This window comes from Melozone crissalis, unplaced genomic scaffold (assembly GCF_028551555.1).
Source record: "Melozone crissalis strain CALT ecotype California unplaced genomic scaffold, PUWL_Pcris_2 ptg000231l_1, whole genome shotgun sequence".
Lineage (NCBI taxonomy): Eukaryota > Metazoa > Chordata > Aves > Passeriformes > Passerellidae > Melozone > Melozone crissalis.
Window position 1 is genome coordinate 3,093,251 of NW_026535993.1, and position 19,676 is coordinate 3,112,926.

At 49.1% G+C, this 19,676-nt stretch overlaps 1 protein-coding gene across 1 annotated transcript; it reads left to right on the plus strand.

Moving 5' to 3' along the window:
• Nucleotides 1–4,318: 4,318 nt before the first annotated feature.
• On the plus strand, nucleotides 4,319–18,070 carry LOC128949420 (olfactory receptor 14J1-like; the record flags this gene model as incomplete). The annotated part of the gene is made up of 2 exons (XM_054294281.1): nucleotides 4,319–4,771; nucleotides 18,035–18,070. Coding segments are annotated over 2 exons (489 nt in total), but the record flags the coding sequence as incomplete, so codon positions are not given.
• Nucleotides 18,071–19,676: the final 1,606 nt, after the last annotated feature.

The window sequence follows — 19,676 nt, forward strand, 5'->3', positions numbered from 1 at the left end:
CTTTCTGCTAAGCATACAGATGTGTGGGACTTTCTTGTCAAACTTTCATCCTTCCCAACAGTTGGTGACGAATTTTGCTTTTCCAGAGGCCTCTTTTTTCTTGATCTCTTCAGTTCAGAAATTCAGCGAGAAAAGCTGATTAACATTTGTTCAAAACACCCAAGCAAGACAAGCTCATTGGAATAATTCAAATCTTCAGTTCTTCTGCGGTTAGACAGATGTCAGAAGTGTTTTCAAAGTGAACCTACTATATTGAAAACAATGAATAGAGAATTGTTTTGTCCTGTTTAGTTTTCTTTTCCTGTTTATAGATTGGTATCAGCAGTCCTGACTTAATATTGATCCCCAGCACCTCCTCATGCAGACTGAACACCTATGAAAATCAAGACCCTTCATGGCTGACAATCAATCACACTTTGTCCCTACCCCCACCCCACCATTTCCCTCATCCAGCCCCTGGCACTGAGAGCAGCTGAGGAATGGAGTCACATCCAGGGGTGTCCCCAGGGCTCAGGATTGGGGCCAGGTCAGTGAAATCTCTTTATTGATGATGTGGATGATATCGCCAGCTGGGGCCTATGTACAAATCACAAATGGGAAGGGACTGCTGTGGAACGTGCCTTGAGATGTTTTATTTTTCAGCATCAGTCTCATTACATGGGTATGACAATAGGAAGATGCCAGCAGCCCACATCCCAAGCAGCTGACCAAGAACCTAATGTTATAACTTACTTTATAAGTTTTTTGACCAATCACAGAAAGCAAAAGCACATTGACAGCAGTTCATTCCAACCACTATAAGCACATGTACCTTTGGTTAAAACAATGCTTGCCTATTTTGAATACAATACCTGCTTGTGAGCCTTAAAACACAATGCACAGAGCTCCATTATTAAGCTTCAAACTTCCTAATATCTTGCTAGATAAACTTTTCTGTAGCTTAGGAAGGTATTCTAGACAAGCATTAATACACAGACCATTGTTCTATTTGTTCTTACTTTTCTACTTTTTAAATAATTCTTCTGCTGACCTATCTCATGGCTACTGATTACCTCTAACCACAGTTCTGCTGTCTCTGAGGCCTGCCTTGTGCAGCTTCCCCAAAACCCTCTGATTTTGTGGAGTCCCACACTGAACACAAGTTCAGCTATTTTAAACCAAATGCTCACTGATGTAGATAGTATTAGACATGGCACACTGCAAAATAGAGCTGCTATAGATTTTTTGCTGTTAGCACATGGACACAGGTGTGAGAATTTTGAAGGAATGTGTTTTATGAACCTCCTCTTTCCATTCACAGGAAACTCAAACAACTACAAGACAACATGAAGAAATTGACTCTGAATGATTTGGGCTTGGATGAATGGTTTGAGGAATGGGTAATAACTGGATGATTGAAAGATATCTTAAAGGGAGCTTTGTTATTACTAGTAGTTATTATTATATTGCTTTGTGCTATTCCAGCATAGTGAAATTTGTGACCCGCTTGGCAGAAAATACAGTGAAAAGGATTTGGGTGATGCAAGATGAAGAAGGGGAAATTGTAGCAATGTATCTAAACAACTTGGGCCACACTGTGCACCAGCCATACCACTTTTAGTTATTCTTATCAGAGCCATCTGGAATTAATCAAGGTTACTAAGACATAAACTGTGCTAAATGAAGAATGAAAAGGCTGAGAAACAGAATACCAAGACCACAAGAACTCGATAACAGAAGGCTGTGAACCACCTGGACTGTAACCAATCACAAACTCTGAGAAGTGAGTGCAGGACACATGGACAACGCAGAGGCACCAATGAAGAAGAGTGTGATTGGTGCATGCATTAGGGTTAGAATGTATAAATAGGTGCATAATGTAAACAATAAATGGCTTCTGCTTAATCATACTGGTTAGTAGAATGGGAGTCCTGTTTTCCCACAATGGGTGCCTGGGAAGGAGGGAGGATTCTTTTCCATAAAAAGGAAAGCACTAAGCCAGGAGCAGGAGACAAGTGACCCTTGCAGGCCCAGGGCCTCATTGCCTCCTTGTCCCTGCTCAGCAGCCTGGCAGAGGCCGCCCCATGCTCCTGCCCTTGCCATTGCACATCCCCACATGCCAGTGCCCATCCCGGCAAGAGCCCTGAGCAAGGAGGGAGGGACAGCATCTGCCTGGCCAGGGGCTGGGGCTCAGGCCTGGGCCCTTGGCATTCCTCAAACACATCCACCTTTGCTGAGCACCAGAGACACCTTGGCCTTGTTTGTGCCCAGCTGTCATCACTGCCTCCAGTGTTCTGCTCTAACTGGAACCTGGGGACACATTCTCAGAGAGACTTAATAAACTTTTAGAAACTTTGGAATTTCAATTTAACTTTGAATCCTTGAGAAGTTTTTTGAAAACTCTCTGAGGGACTGGATCTGATGTAAACAACACCAAATCCCTGAGGGGCTCATTAAAGTCATTCTGCTGTGTCTGGGCTGCTGAGCATTAAGGGAACAGCTCTTCCCAGGGTCAGCTCCTGTCCCAGCCCAGCCTGGCTGAGGGCTCTGCCTGCAGGCACTGAGGGGACAGGAGCCAGGCAGAGACAAGCTGAAGGCAATCAGGATTGGGAAGACATTGAGCTGAGACTTCACTTGGGGAAACATCTTCACAGCCCTGTGCATGGTGAGTGTGTGTGTGCAGGGCAATGTCCCCTGTGCTCCTGGAGGGATCTCCTGAAGCCAGCACACCCCACAGCCTGGGGGATGTGTCAGGAGGACTCTCCCAGTTTCTCTCTGGCACAGGAGCAGGAGGAGGAGGAGGATGTGCTGCAGAGCGGGGCTGCCCTGGGCACTGTCAGAGGGACAGGGCAGGACGGCTCCTGCTGCCAGGGATGGCTGCAGGGGCTGAAGCTGGGGCTGCAGCCAGGGCTGCCCAGGGCTGTCCTGCAGAGCAGCTCCTGCAGCCCTCAGGGCTCTTGGCCAGCCCAGGGCATGTGCCACCTGCCAGGGGCAGCTCTCAGCCTGCCTGGCAGCTCCCCATGGACGCTGCAGGGAAGAAGTTGGAGGTGGAAGGAGCCACCCCCATCAGGGCAGATTCCTCCTGCTCTGGAGATGGTGCTGCATGGCCAGGGCTGCTCTCAGCTTTCTCCTAAACGGAAGGGAAAGGGGCTGTCAGCTGTGTCTGTGTCACTGAGACTCCGGCACTGTCACCCTGGGCATCAGCAGATGGGCCTCAGATCACCCTCAGAAAGTGCCTTCTCAGCCTCCTCTCCCTACAGACAGCAGCAGCAGCTCCTTGGCTTGCAGCATCTCTGTTTGTCTGGCCTGCCCTTAAGGCCCTGCTCTCAGGGAGATGTCCCTGGGCAGTGCCCTGTGCTGGGGGGGTGTCTGCAGGGCAGAGCTGAGTCCCCAGGGCTGGGCTGGGCTCTGGCAGCATTGGCAGGGACAAGGCTTGGGTAAAGAAAAACAGCTCCCAATAGGCACAACTCCAGGCAGCAGAGAGCCAGACCAATCCTTTGCTTCCCTCCATGTCCTGCTTCATAGGGAGAGAGAGAAGAGTTGGAGAGATTGATTTTGAAACTGGAGTCTTCAAAAAAAGCCATGTTATTTTAAAGAGCAGTTTTAAATTGGTACATCCTGTACTAGAGCGAGGGGAAATGAGCAAAGGGCGCCTGTGTTGGCCCAGCAGGTCTGAGTGCACTGGGGCACAGGGAGCCCTGTTTTCCATCTGGCCTCCCCAGTGTTCAGCCTGAGAGCAATGTTAAGAACAGGACTTTTGTCCCTTCTGAAAAGCACACAGTTACTTTGTAGCCCAAAGCTACACTGAAAAAAAAAAAAAAGGTAAATGAAATTTCCCCAGAGAAAGAGAAGCAATTTTGAGTGCCTGTGAAAGAAAATAGCATAGGATGTACTCCAGGTACTTTGTCCAAATTGTCAATGTTGTCTTTGAACAGCTCAAAATGTCCAGAATGAAGGAATGTCCAACAGCAGCTCCATCAGGCACTTCCTCCTGCTGCCATTGGCAGACACGCGGCAGCTGCAGCTCCTGCACTTCTGCCTCTTGCTGGGCATCTCCCTGGCTGCCCTCCTGGGCAACGGCCTCATCATCAGCGCCGTAGCCTGCGGCCACCACCTGCACATGCCCATGTTCTTCTTCCTGCTCAACCTGGCCCTCAGCGACCTGGGCTCCATCTGCACCACTGTCCCCAAAGCCATGCACAATTCCCTCTGGGACACCAGAGACATCTCCTATTTCGGATGCACTGCACAGGTGTTTTGCTTTGCCTTTTTCATGTCAGCAGAGTTTTCTCTCCTGACCATCATGTGCTATGACCGCTATGTGTCCATCTGCAAACCCCTGCACTACGGGACCCTCCTGGGCAGCAGAGCTTGTGCCCACATGGCAGCAGCTGCCTGGGCCAGTGCCTTTCTCCACGCTGTGCTGCACACAGCCAATACATTTTCCCTGCCCCTGTGCCACAGCAATGCCCTGGGCCAGTTCTTCTGTGAGGTGCCCCAGATCCTCAAGCTCTCCTGCTCCAAATCCTACCTCAGGGAACTTGGGCTTCTTGTGCTAAGTGCCCTTCTATTTTTTGCTTGTTCTGTGTTCATTGTTTTCTCCTATGTGCAGATCTTCAGGGCTGTGCTGAGGATCCCCTCTGAGCAGGGGCGGCACAAAGCCTTTTCCACCTGCCTCCCTCACCTGGCTGTGCTCTCCCTGTTCATCAGCACTGCCTATTTTGCCTACCTGAAGCCGCCCTCCATCTCCTCCCCATCCCTAGATCTGGCCCTGTCAGTTCTGTACTCGTTGGTGCCTACAGCCCTGAACCCCCTCATCTACAGCCTGAGGAACCAGGAGCTCAAGGATGCCTTGGGAAAACTGGTGACCGCAACTTCAGAACAAATAAATTCTCTTTTCTGCTACAGAGCCTGTAGAATATAACTCTTTTCAATCTCAGCCTTTTTTTCCCTGTTTGTCTATTCTTTGCTATGGTAACTTTTTCTATTTTGTAGTGTTTCTATCAAAATACTGTATTGTTACTCTTAGCTTTTTACATGAATATCTACATTTCTTTTGAAATAAAAATACTTGCAAGTGGTCTGTTCCCTTGGTGTTTAAATAAAAACAAGTGCCTGCCTGACTTGTCTGTCCAAGGCATTTCCTGAGCCCTTCCCTGTCTCTGCACGGGCAGTGCCTGTGAGCGGAGGTGCGGGAAACGATTCCCAGCGCAGCAGCACAGCCAGGGACAATGCCCCCGCCTCTTCCCACATCTGCTCTGCCCAACTCCACCTTGTCCTTGCCAGCCCTGCTGTGGCTGTAAGGCCGGAGCGCTCTGGCAGCTTGGTCACTGTCCTGCTGCGTGTCCCTGCTGTGGCCACAGGCAGGGCCAGGCCATGGGCACTGCTGGGACACAGCTGGGCTCCAGCACAGCAGCTCCAGCAGCAAAGGGCATCTCCTGAGGGCAGGGCAGGGAGGCTTTGCTCCCCTCCAGAGCTGCTGTCAGCAATGTGCCCCAGGAATGCCCTGGCACAGCAAAGCCCAGGGCCTGAGGCAGGGGGGGAGTGTGCAGGGGGGGCTCACAGCAGTGTCCTGGCACAGCCAGAGCTCCTGGCATGGACCTGAGGCTGCAGCAGAGCAGGGCCTGGGCTGTGTCTCTGTTCTGGGACAGCCTGGGAAGGTGCCCCAGGGCAACTGTCCCACACCAGCCCCTGCAACCACCATTGCCAGCACTGGCCTCTCCCCACCTGCAGGAGGTTGTTTGTCCCTGCACGGAGGGACACCAAGTGACCAGGCCAGCAGGACATGTTTGCTCTGTGCTGAGGAGATCGCAGCAGTACATCGTGTGTGTGTGAGGGGAGATGAGCCCCAGTGAGCACAAACACCATCAGCAACACCCGGGGATGGCACAATTCCAGTGGCACAAACAGGACCTTGAGGCCGCTTCACTCTGAGAGTAACGTCCTCTGGGAAAACACCTGAATTCTTTGCTGGGTTGTGGTTAGGACTGCATAGAGAGAAATATCCCAGGCAGAGAGGCTCCAGGGAAAAATGCTCAGGGCAGCCATGGACTGCACAGGGAGACATTGGATAGAGTGAGGGTCTGTGGAGAGAAATCAGAGCTGCCTCCCTTCTGAAACAGCCCAGGGACGTGGACAGGGCTGTAATGTGTTCTGGGAACTGACGTGGAACTGAGGGATGTGGAAAAGGCCTTTGGTGTCAGGGCTGTTGAGAAGGCTGGGCAGCGTCACTGTGGGACCTCTCTCAAAACCCTTGGAAAGGCCAGAGCCATCCCAGACGGTCCTGGGCACTTGGGAAGGGCAGACATGGAACAGTCTGCACACAGGGCAGGGAGGGGAACTGGGAGAGTCACAGCCTGCTCAGGCTCAGCAGGGAAGGGGATGTGGCAAATCCTCCTGCAGCCATTCCAGGCACTGGCAAGACAGGGCAGGGACTGCAGAACCCACGTGGGAGGGAACAGAAGGGGATGTTGTGTGCCCAGACTTCAGCCAGGCCTGGGACAGGGTCTGCTGTGGTCTCCTCAGAGCCAGACTGGAGAGAGCTGGGCTGAAGGAGTGGAACATGAGCTGGGTGGGAATTTGGCTGAACAATGAGGGTCAAATGTCATCCATGGTACAGAGTCCTCTTGGCAGCCACACCCTGGTGACATCCCTCATTGACCAGCCCTTGGCTACCACTGTGGAATATTTCTAGCGTCTCTAAAATGGCATGAAATGTACTTTCAATTCCTTTATGAATGCTGCCAGATTGCAGGGAGTCTGTGACTGAACTCATCTCATTAATGGTGACTGCAAAATGTAACTGGGCAAGGTGACTGAGTTGGGTAAATTTATCTTGCCATCAGGTGCCAAGCAAGCCACAATAAAGGGCAGAAAAAACTTATGCATCAGAAGAAAGTCAGTTCAATAGGGAAAAACCCAAACCCAAACAAAAAATAAAAACCCCAAACCCAATCAAAAAAAACCAAAGCAAGACCCACCCACAACAACACAAAATCCCCACAAACAAACCAACCACAAAAAGAAAAAGCCACAAATAGAAAAAAATCAAATTCACAGGATATCTCCTATCAGCAGAAAATGTTTAACCAACTTCTGGCAGGAGAGGATTCTGTATGTGTAGGTGCTGTTTGGAAAGAAAAATATCTGAAAAAAGAAATTAATCTCCTAATCCCCTCGTCCCCCTCCTCCCCCCCGATTTGATTACTGATCATGGTGTGACACGGAATGGAACATCCCTTGGGTCAGTCCAGCCCAGCTGTCCCATCCCTGTTCCCCAGGAACACTTACCCACCCCAGGCCCATAGGTTAGGGGAGTTGCAGACACCTCGTGCTGGGCGAGCACTGAGACAAGGACAGGAGACCAGAACAAGATTTACTCTTGTCAAGGACAGTAGAACAGAACAGCTCAGCCTTGGAGAAACTGATTGAGGATGCACCTCTGGCAAACAGAAGTCACACACAATACAAGCAGGATGCCAGCACAGCTCTGCAAGGCTAACAAAACAGAAATTATGCAAAATAATAATATTGCTATTACTCAAAAGGAGGAGTCAAGGAAGAGCCACCTAAAAAGGGCACAGGATTTTGAAGACAAAACACAAAGAACCATGAAAGGATTTGTGATAAGGGGTGCAACTATGTCAAATAAACTCAAAGGAAGTGGGGATAGCTCATCAATACAGAATGAATGTGTGTGATAAAAACTCTGATCATTCAATGCCTAATGCACTCCAATGGAGGAAGGATGGCCCAAGTGACCACCATGCTGTAATAAAGAATACCTGCTTTCAAATACTCAAAACTCTGTTGAAAAGTTTTTATCCAGGGGATTTCAGTATCAGTGGTGTCCTTGACTCCATTGTGCCCCACAGCTTCACAATGGCTTCTTGGTTCCATGAGGCCCTGCTGTAGAACAATGGACCCTTGGTTCCATTGGGTTCCGTACTGTCAAAATGGCCTCCTTGGTTCTGCACTGCCACAATGCTCTCCTTGATTCCACAAGGCCGTGGTGTGTCACAACAGCCCCTTGGTTCCATCAACTGCCAGAGTGTCACCCTGGTCTCTTGGATCTGCAGCGTCACAATGGACAATTGGTCACAAGCATCCCTGCTGTGTCACCATGAATAATTGGCTCCATGGAGCCCCACAGTGTCACAATGGCCCCGTGGCTCCACGAGGTTCCACAGCATCACCATGGTCTCCTTGGATCTGCAGTATCTCCATGGACCATTGGTTCCATGTGGCCCTGCTGTGTCACAGTGGTTCCTTGGTTCCATGAAGCCCCACTGCATAACAATGGAATCTTGTCCTTTGAGGTTCTGTACTGTCACAATGGTCTCCGTGGTTCTGGACTCTAACAATGGACCCTTGCTTCCATGAGGTTCCATGATGTCACAATGGTCTCCTTGGTTCCACAAGGTTCCATGATGTCACAATGGTCTCCTTGGTTCCACAGGGCCTTGTTTTGTCACAATAGACCCATGGTTCCATAAGCTTACATTCTGTAACTATGGTCTCCTCAAATCCACATTGGCACAATGGACAATTGGCTCCATGGGCCCTCCTGTGTTACAATAACCCCTCAGTGTCATGAGGTTCTGTGGTGTCTCAATGGTCTGCCTTGTTCAACAAGGCCCTGGAGTGTCACAATGGCTGCTTGGTTCCATGAGCTTCCATAGCATCACCAATGGCCTCCTTGTTTCTGCAGTGTCACAATGGATCCTGGCTCCACGAGGTCCCTAAATGTCAGTGGTCTCCTGGGTTCCATGTGGCCCTGCTGTGTCAACACAGCCCCTTGGTTCCATGAGTTTCTGTACTGTCAGCAACAGTTTCTTTGTTCCAATGAGGCCCTGCTGTGTCACAATGGACCCTGGGTTCCATGAAGTTCTTCAGTGTCACAATGGCCCCCTGGATCCATGAGGTCCCACAGTGTCTCCATGGTATCCTTGGATCCACGCTGCCATAATGGGCCATCGGTGCAGCCGGAATAGCAGCTAATAAAGCCCAGGGTAGGGAAGCAAAAAGGGCCTTTGCATGGAATCCACAGATGTTTAATTCAGTCGTGCGGTGAGATGTTCAGGGTCACAAGGCAGGACTCCTGGGGGGAGTCCAGGTTTCTGTATCTCCAGAGGAAGGGGCTGATCAGTGCCATGGGGGCAGTACAAAGATGGGGGCCAGTGGGGGAAAGGGGAGGGAGTGGCTGAGGGACACAGAACAAGGGGAAGGAGCCAATGGGGTCGCACAGCTTTTGAGGGAAGCTTCTTGTGTCTCTCTAACCCAGGGAATGCCTCTCAGGGTCTCCACAGCTGCAGAGTGTGAAAATGGCCTCTTGGTTCTTTTGGGCTCCCCAGGATCCCAGTGGCCCCTTGGCTGCATGAGGCCCAGCTGTGTCACACTGGCCCCTTGCTTCCATTGGGCCCCACAGTGTCACAATTGTCCCTCCCCTTAGTTCCATGAGGCCCTGCAAAGTCACAATGGACCTCTGGTTCCATGAGTTCTACATTGTTCAATGAGTCCTTAGTTCCATGGGGCCCTGTAGTGTCACAATGGTCCCTTGCTTCCATGGTGCCACACAGTGCCACAATGGCCCTTTGGCCCAACAGGGCCTCATAGTGACACAATGGATGTTGGAGAATGAAGGGAGAATCGACCATAGTTATGCATCGAAACTCAACTTTATTGATCAATCAATCACCTTATATAACAATACTAACGAACTTCATGAATATTCTGTAATCCAACTCCATGATAGGCTAACAGAGAAAACTGTAACCACACCTTTTGTTTTAGAATACCTACAATTGTTTATCATAAGCTGAAACCAAAACAGAAACCCGAAACTACAACAGAAACTAGTGTTCCCAAAACCTCTGCATCTGTTCCCAGGATAACAGGCCTTCCCAAGGACGGTGTTCTGCTTGCCATGGGAAGACAAGCTGAGAACTCCATTGTTTATAGAATGATGCCTGAGAGAGTCTAATTGTTTACACAAATCAGAAGGCTGAGAGCTGTTAGAAACTGCTTTTACTTTTACCTCTTACTTTTCTCTCAATTGTATGTTTCATGGCCTTTTTCTTTAAGCCATTCTTGAACTAACCTCTCCACATCTCCCCCGTATTTTTCTTCGAGAGAAAAGAGGTTAGTTTGCCAGGTCTTCTCAATAGTTCTACTGATCATATTTTGGATACAGCTGCAGAAGCAAGGCAAGATAAATAAAAGCAATAGAAGTACACCTAATATCCCTATAGCATATATTACAAGATTTCTTAACCATGGTCCCAATCCTAAACTCTTAAGCCATTCATCAATTCCCAATCCTTCTTCTTCCTTAAGGCTGTTAAGTCCTAGTTGTAGCTCTTTTAACTTAGCATGAATAGATGCAGAATGATCAGATAAGTTCATGCAACACATCCCTTCAAACTCTTCACAACCATGGCCTTGTGCTAGCAGTAAAAAATCTATAGCAGCTCTTTTTTGTAAAACAGCATGATTAACACTTTGTACATCTGCAGTTAGCATATCTAATATCTGTGATGTCTTATTTAATTCACCCTTAGCCCAACACCCTATTTGTTTTGCTAAAGTCATTGCTTTGCTTGCAGCACCTCCTGGTAGGAGAGTTGCAACCATCACTTGTTTAAATTTACTCCAGAACCACGGATCTCCTACTTGACTACAGTCTAAATTATGTAAGCTGTGCCTTTCCCTGCTTGTCTTATGACTTAGCTGCATTAGCACAGATATGTTAGGGTGGAATAATGATAACTTGCCTAAATAACAAGATCTAACCTTTTTTTTTTAAAAAAGTGTTCTGGAAGATATAAACTTAGAAAGCAGCAATAAATTAATGCTCTAAGAACTTTAGAATATATGAAAGTAATTTACAGAATTAGCTGCTTTGAGGAAATTATGCCTAAAATAAATATACTAAACAGAATTATTAAAATAAAGTTAATTTCAGTTACTCATTCATCCTCTGTGAAGCCTAACAAGACTAATTATAGCAGACTTATTTGCAAAACATGTAAAATCACTTAAATCTAATTCAAATTTATCTATAACAAAATTTACCTGACTTTAAATTCTACACACCTTAACCCAATATAATCTAAACAGAATCTAGCTTTACCCAGACTTAATAACACTCAAACTAAACAGAAACCAATTTCAACAGAACTTAACTGGCTTCAAATCCCACACAACTCAAATCTATATATAATTTAAGCTTTAGCAGACCTCGAACTTGACCAAAAATAAACTTAACAATTTTAACTTTAATAATATTTAACTTTTAACGGCACTTAATTCAAACTTAACAGAATCTATCACTTACTTAACAGGAGATAATTAACAAAACTAAACCTTAACAGTATTTAACATTTAATGGCACTTGATAGATAACTTAACTCAAACTACTTAATAACAGATAAAACTTACTATAGAAATAATACATAGCATTTACTATAACTTACTTACAGGCCTGATTCTAAAATATTAAGCTAAAATAACTTTTCTTCACGTATTTGCTATAGCATTTTTATACTTAAATACACTTAAACAGAAGTTTATTCAAGGTATACCTGTGAAAAAATTCCTTTGAATTCAGTGCTTGCTTTTACCTCTATCACATTTAAACAAAGCTTAAAGAATACAAAAGCACAGTCATTACATCTCACTCATACAATCATTCTAACACATCTTAACATCTTTAACGTTTTCAAAACACAGCTTTAGAGTCTGACGTTTCATCAACCCAGCCATCCAGACTTCTGATGTTCAAAGTCTCTGGTAATACAGGTGTTTCCAAGACAGCATAACTAATGCCGAGTCAAACCGGCCGAAATCTGACTCTTGCATCCATTTACGCTGATTTCTGTTTTACAGTCTGTGCTGGGCTTTTGTTTCACAGCGTGTGCTAGGGAGAACAAAAGATCTTCCCAACTTAGGTGAAGAACATCCTGACAGCAATAGTCCTTGGTGTTGTTTGTTTAGTTTCGCTGGTCTTTCAATTGCAATAGGAATCTTTTCTTTTGCTGACAAAAGTTCACAATTATTACGACTGTTAAGTCTTAAACTGTAGCTTTTGTCGGCTGCAGGGCGGAGGGAGAAACGCTCCCGCTTGAAAAAGTGCTCCGGTCCTGCGGCGCTCGTGTCGGAGCGGGCGAAAACTCCCCCCTCGCGCTGGGCTCTTTGTTTACTCACTGTTTGCCGGCTGACTGCTGCAGGCACCGCTGCACGCGTGGCTCCCCCCGCGGTGGCGCGGCTCCTTCGCTCCCCCCGCGGCGCTCTGCTCCCGCGGCGCCGGCTTCTTCGGTCGCTCCCCCCGCGGCGCGCTTCGGTCGCTCCCGGCGCGGCTCCCGCAGCGGCGGCTTTGATCCCGAGTCGGCGCGGCTCCTTCCACGCGGTGGCTCCGCTCTCCCCGCCGCTGCCTCCCGTTGGCCCTAGAGGCGCGCCCGTGCCGAGTTCACACATTTCCGTTAATCCGTAAACCATATGGAAAATCCCTTTACCGTAACTATAAGTCCAAAGTCCTGTTGAATCCTTCTGCTAATTCATCTCTGCTTTGCGCTGCGGGTTACTCCCTTCGCGGCCGTTCAGCTTCGCCCGCGGTGGCTCCCTGTGGTGTCGGGTTAGGGGCAGGAAAGAGCACCGATGATGCAGCGATGGCTTCTGAAGGTGCTTGGCATTCCCGGCGCAAGTGGTCCTCTTTATTTGATGCTGTAAGTGCAGCCGATGTTTGAAGGGGTGCAAGAGCGGCCAACACCTGATTCTGAGCGGATTTTGCCTGTTCTTGTAAACCTACTCCTAACTGTTTTATGGCATCTACTACAAGAGCCTGTTGTCCGGTTGGTATAAGGGCCATCCGTTCTAATGCCTCCTCTATAGTCCAATTTGCACCTAAGGTATTAAGTACATTTCTAGTAGCCGAATTACAATTTTGAATTGAACACTGTTTGAGAAGAGCCCCGCGCATAAATTCTGCGACACCTGCTCTCTCAATCGCGGCAGCAACTCTATCTATGAAAGCACCAAATGATTCGTCTCTACCTTGCTTAATTCCCATACATACAGGTATGCCTCCTGGTTCCTTTACTCTATCTATTGCGAGTCTGACTAACCTCATTGCTTCCCGGCACTTCTCTTGGCCAATTAAAGCTTGTGCCTCAGTTCGAAGAAAAGGTCCCAGACCCATGAGCTCATTTACAGTGACACCGTGCAAAGGGTCACCTGGCTGTCTTTGAACAGCTACGCACTCATTTACAAGTCCTTGCCAGTGGGCATTAAATAACAATTGTTGATGTTGGGTAAAAATTAATTTTACTATACCACGGCAATCATTAACAAGGAGAATGCTAGTGTCAAAAATATAGTCTAGCATTTGCCTAGCTGGCTCGCTTTTAAAACCAAACTGGCTGACAGTCGCTCGTAACTGAGATAACATTTTCCAGTCCAGAGCACTGATCGTCGCCTGAAGGCCCCCCCCCGCCTGGGGGGTAAAGACAACTGGACAAGCCAGCTCGTTAGCCATGCTCATTAGCTCCCGGTCTCCCTTGTCCATGGCATCTTTGGCCAAGGCTGCCCATGCATCTCTTCTATCCCGAGCAATCGTCACCGCCAAATCGTTTTCCGACCCAGGGACCGACTGATTGCTTTTTGGGAACGGAGTATGCGTTTGTGGCCCCGGCTGCTGTGATATAACAGACACAGGAGAGGCAGAGGCGCTCTGTGTAGCCTGCGGCAACGCGGGCAATAAAGCACCCTGCTGAGCACCCTGCTGAGCTTGGCTCGTTAAGGGTAATAAAGCGTTTTGCGAAGCTTGACTTATTGGGGGAGGCTGACTTGTTAAAGGAGGCGGCGAAACAGGTAATACAGCGCTCTGCAAAGCGTGACTCACCGGAGCCTGGCCCGAAACCTGGCTCGCAGCTTGGCTCGGAGCCTGGCTCAGAACCCCGCTCGCAGCCTGGCTCGGAGCCTGACTCGGAACTCCGCTCGCAGCCTGGCTCGCAGAAGGAGGCGGCGAGGCTGGTAATAAAACCGTCCTCGATGCAGGGCCAAGAGGAGTGCCGGAGTCCTTATCAAACTCCCTATCTCGATCGTATTCTGCATTACGATCATGAGCGGCAGTAGCCTGGCGGGCAGCCCTTTTTTCAGCTTGAAATTGTAAGAGCTCAGTGTTAATGACCCGCCATAACTTACCCAACCTCCTGGCAGTTTTATCATCATCCAAAGTAGCCTGCCACAATAAATCACCAAATTTACCCCACTCAGATAATTCATGGATAGTATGAGGATTAACAAAGATTCCCCTCTCTACACCGTATGCTAAGAGCCCTGGTAACTCTTTCTGTAAATCAATTCCCTTAATCTGCCTCTTTTGCAGAAAAGTTATAAAAAGATCATATGCGGCTTGTCGGTCCATCTCTAAATAAAATTGAGCGCTCTTTGCAGCACCTCCCGACCTCGGCCACACGTACCAAGCTAGGACACGTCTTTACGCTCGCCTAGGGCCGGCACGAATCGACAGACTCCGTCCGCTCCGTCGGCAGACTCCGTCCGTTTTTTTATCGTGCTTATTGCCGTTCCGCTGCTGCATCTCGGAACCTGGACACCTTCCTCACCTCCCGTGGTATTCCGTTATCCCCAAGAGCGCTCCTCGTAATTCGGCACGTCCGAATTCGACTATCACGTCCGGGGTCGACCATTTGTTGGAGAGTGAAGGGAGAATCGACCATAGTTATGCATCGAAACTCAACTTTATTGATCAATCAATCACCTTATATAACAATACTAATGAACTTCATGAATATTCTGTAATCCAACTCCATGATAGGCTAACAGAGAAAACTGTAACCACACCTTTTGTTTTAGAATACCTACAATTGTTTATCATAAGCAGAAACCAAAACAGAAACCCGAAACTACAACAGAAACTAGTGTTCCCAAAACCTCTGCATCTGTTCCCAGGATAACAGGCCTTCCCAAGGACGGTGTTCTGCTTGCCATGGGAAGACAAGCTGAGAACTCCATTGTTTATAGAATGATGCCTGAGAGAGTCTAATTGTTTACACAAATCAGAAGGCTGAGAGCTGTTAGAAACTGCTTTTACTTTTACCTCTTACTTTTCTCTCAATTGTATGTTTCATGGCCTTTTTCTTTAAGCCATTCTTGAACTAACCTCTCCACAAATGGACTCCTTGGTTTCATACGGACACAAATTGCCACAATGGCCCTCTGGTTTCACAAGGCCTCAAAGCGTAAAAATGGCCTCCATGGTTCCATGATGTCCTGCAGCAGAGCAATGGTCTCCTTGGTTCCACAGTGTCAGAATGGCCCCTTTGTCCCATGGAGCCCCACAGTGTCGCTCTGGTTCCCTTGATTCCATGAGGCCCAGAGGTGTCACAATGGCCCCTTGGTTCAAATGGGTTCCAAATGGCCAGATCGGTCTCCATGGTTCCATGAGGGCCCGCAACCTCCCAATGGACCCTTGGTTCCAAGGGTCCTGCAATGTCACAAGGCTGCCTTAGTTCCACGAGGCACTGCAGTGTCGTGGAGGCCTCTTGGCTCCATGAGGCAAAGCAGAACCAGAATGGCCCCTTGGTTCCAAGGAGCACGATGGTTTCACCATGGTCCCTTTGGTTCCACAGGGCCCCTCAGTGGAACAATGGACCTTTGATTCCATGAGGTTCCTCAGTGTCTCAGTGGCCCCTTGGCTCCATGTGGCCCCACTTTGTCACAGTTCCAGGTGGTTCCATGAGGTCCCACAGTGTCCAAATGGTCTCCTTGGCTCTGGGAAGCCCCACAGAGCCACAAGGGACTCTTGGTTCCAGAAGGCCTTGCTGTGTCACAATGGACTTTTGGTTCCAGGAGCTTTCACACTGTCAACAATGGTCTGAGCACTGCAGTGTCACCAGGGATCCATTGTTCCATGAGGTTCCAGAGCATAACATGATCTCCTTAATTCTGGAAGGTTCTGCAGTGTCCCAATGGACCATTGGTTCCATGCAGCCCCACACTGTCACAATGACCCCATGGCTCCAGGAGCTTCCACAATGTCAGCAATGGTCTCCTTGGTTCCACAAGGCCTTGCTCTGATACAATGGACTTTTGGTTCCATGGGGTTCCAATGCATCACAATGGACACTTTTTTCCATGGGGTTCCACAGTGTCACAGCTGAGTCCTTGGTTCTGTCAGCCTCTGTGTCACCAAATGTCCAAAATATCAGATTAAGCCTCCTTAACACTCATTTGCTATTTCAGAGGGGATCATTTCTTCAGGCCTGAGGCCCAACATGGGATAACTGCTAACCTTACATGGACATGTAATTCTACCATTGTGTTGCTCATATACAGTCGCTAAATGTGAATTACAATTTACCTGTTTCCATTAAACCCATCCCAAGTTCCCAGATTCTCTGTCCCTGCACCCATGAGCCATATGTCTTCTTCTTCTCTTCCAGCCATCCTTGCTGGGAAGCCTGCCTGGTTCCTGTGCTGAAAGTTCAAAGGCATGAAATTGGAATGAACCCTTTTGGTATTAGCCCCAGGCTTTGTGTGGGCAGGCAGAGGCAGGCAGGAGGCAGATTGTCACAGACATCTTTTCATAAAAATCCTTTCTTTTAGGATTTGTCCTTTCTGGGAAGCTGAGGCCTCAGAAAAAAAATGTAAGCAATTATTATCTGCTGTTGTGGAATGTAACAGATGCATCTGTGATTGGTCTTCTGTGAGTGTTTGGATTTACTGACCACTCACAGGAGAGATTGTCCTGCTTTCTGTCTGGACACAGAAACTTGTTTGTAGATTCCTATTCTATTCTTAGCTTAGCAGCTTCTGCAACTTCTCTCTCTATTCTTATTAGTATAGTCATAAAGTATTATATATCATATATTAATAAATCCAGCCTTCTGATAATGAAGCAAGATTCTCGTCCATCTCTCTCACCCTCTCATCCTGAGGAACCCTCTCAAGTCACTTCAATATCTGGTGACCCCTCATGTCAGAGCAAAAATTAATTTGATAAGACCAGAGGAGCAAATTGCTGCACTGGGTAAAATCCTGTATGTGTAGCATTTGATGGTTGCTTTAGAAGTGATCACAGAAGTGGATTCAAGCCAGGAGCTGAAGAACTGAAGATCCTGATTTGGACAGAGTTCTCAGCCAAGGCTGACCACAAATGAACCTTCTTCTGAAAAACCTTCAGGACAATGTTAGAAAAGAGCAGCAGAACCGTGGAGCTGGCCAGAGCATGCTGGACTCTTTCAAAAGGTACTGTTGCCTTTTCTATCCCTGAGGATTCAGCCTTGCGTAGTTTGTGGCTGTTCATATGGGGGACACACTCCTTGGAGGAAGAGGTTCGTTTCTCTCCTTCAGAGGAGAATCTTATTGCCCTCTGGCAAAAATGGAGTGCAGAGGATGGACTTTTCCTATCAGCAACAGATCTCTATGAGTTCTTTCGATGGGCAAAGCTTTTTGGGTTCTTTGCTGATGTGCTATATGCCTTGGATGTTTTCGTGTGGGAGTGCATGGACTCCATTTTCCAATTCGTTCGGGGTCAGGGGTGCGACTTCCCTCCTGTCTACCCAGCATTTAGAAAGCTCTTCCCAGTTTTGAAACGGAGAGCAGCTGTTTTTCCATGGATTTCTAACTGCTATGGGCTTGCTCCGTTCCCCCCGTCCCCAGCGGGAGAAGACCCGGTGGGGGATGAGATTCTGCTTTCCAGCCCCCACTGCTTCGCGGTGGGGGGGGTGAAGCTTTGCTGTGCGAAGAGGTTTATTTTACTCTTTCTCCGGAGCCTGCGCAGATGGAGCCGTCTCTTCCCCCACCTTCTCCCTTGTCGGCGGGATGGGAGGGGGTGGCGCCGCTCAAGCCAGCGCCGCAGCCGCCTCCAAGACCTGCGCTGCCTCCGCCTCTGCCGGCCTCTTGGGCCCCACCCCGCTCAGAGATGGGGGTGGTACTGGTCCCCGAGCCCCCCCACCCCTGCCAGCACTGCGGCTGCCTCTCCGGGCGATCCCGCCCACGGGTTCACCGGCTTACCCGCCTGCGTCTGAGAATTCAGAAACAGCGCTTCCAGCGCATGCATCTATGTGGCTAGGAGACGCCCTCGACAAAAACACAGACTTGGCGCCGCCTTCCCGGGTGATCCTGGCTCCGCCTCTGCTGGCTTCCCTGTTTGCGCCGATGTTGCCAAGCAACAGTGATCATCCGCCACCGCTTCTTCCGGCTGCTCCGGCGCTGCCCGTGGCTGTTTCACCGCCGCCCCTCCCGGCTGTTTCGCTGCTGTCCGTGTGCGTTCCACCGGCGACTGCATCTTGGCGGCTGACTTCAGAGTCAGCGGCAGAAGATGGCGGCGACCCCGTGCCATGCCTGCAGCCGCTTTCAGAGCCAAGGGACAAAGCAGCGGCATGTTCCCGCGCATCCCCAAGGTTTCCTGCAGCTGAGCCATTGTTGCTAGGCGACGAAGACGCGTCTGCAGTTTCCAGCTCAGCGGAGGAGGAATCCTCTCCAGCCTCCTTGGCCTCCCCGCCGCTTGCACCGGCCACCCCAGCAGTTCTGCCGCTGTCGGAGACTCTGTCCTCCGTGTCTGCGTCAGAGGCTGCCCTGGAACCGGCTGTTTGTTCGAGCTCGGACCATCCCGGACCGGTTGCCTCTGTAGCAGCGGGCCCGGCGGCTGGTCTCTCCTTCCGTGGAGCGGGGGGTGCTCGCCAGCTGACTGTGGGGGCAGTGCGTCTGCCTGCATTCAAGATCAGCATTCTCGGTGGGCTGGGGGGTGTTTTGTCGGGAATTGTCCCATGGAGGCTGCCATCTCTGCCGCCTCTCTTGCGCCCCAGCAGCGGGGGGCAGGTGCATCCCGAGAGTTCTACCTTTGGTCTCCAGCCCGCAGGGGGTGGGGGTGATGCCATGGGGCGGATGGGAGACACACCTGATGCATTTGCATTGCAGGGGAAGAGGGCACAGATGGAGGAGACCATAGCTGGTTTGCAGTGGGGAACAAACATCTCCAGACCCCAGATGGGATTTCTGGGGAAGGCTTCTGTTCCCTCGCTGCTGGCATGCCTCAGTGGTTTTGGGAAAAGGAAGCGTGTCCCCACCCGTGCTGCCATTGTACTGGCAGCAGGGTGCAGGCCTGTGGGAATGCAGAGCCTGTGTCATGGGTTTGGCCTGGCCTGTTGGGCTCAGGAAGTTTCTGGGCCAGGGCAACTGCATGGCCTCCTGATGTTTCTGGGGGTTGTGGTTTCTCCTACCGGTCCTGGCCCCCCTTTGTGGGCCAGTTTTGGGTTTCCTGGTCCATCATGGGCCAGGGCCCCCAGGGCCTTTCCTTCTCTGGCACTGCTCTCCTCGGCTGCTGCTCTTTTCCTTTTCGATCAAAAAAAAAAAAATTAAAATTAAATAAAAAGATTGAAAATAGCGGGCAGCAGCTCTGAAGCACTGAAGCATTGAAGGGCCAGAAAAGGACATTCCAAAATTGTTCAAATTGTTTGAAATTGTTTGAAATTGTTGTAAGACTGTCAATGGTTTGTGATAACTATTGATGGGACTTTTGCAGAAGTCTCTTTCAGGACAAAAAAGGACTCTCAGATATTCCAAGAGAAACAACTTCAGCTCATGGACTGTTCCTGAAACTCATCTGCTTAGACTTGAATTTTCTTTGCATTGTTTTTTTTGCATTTTCTTAGATTGTAGGATTGCTTTAGTGATTT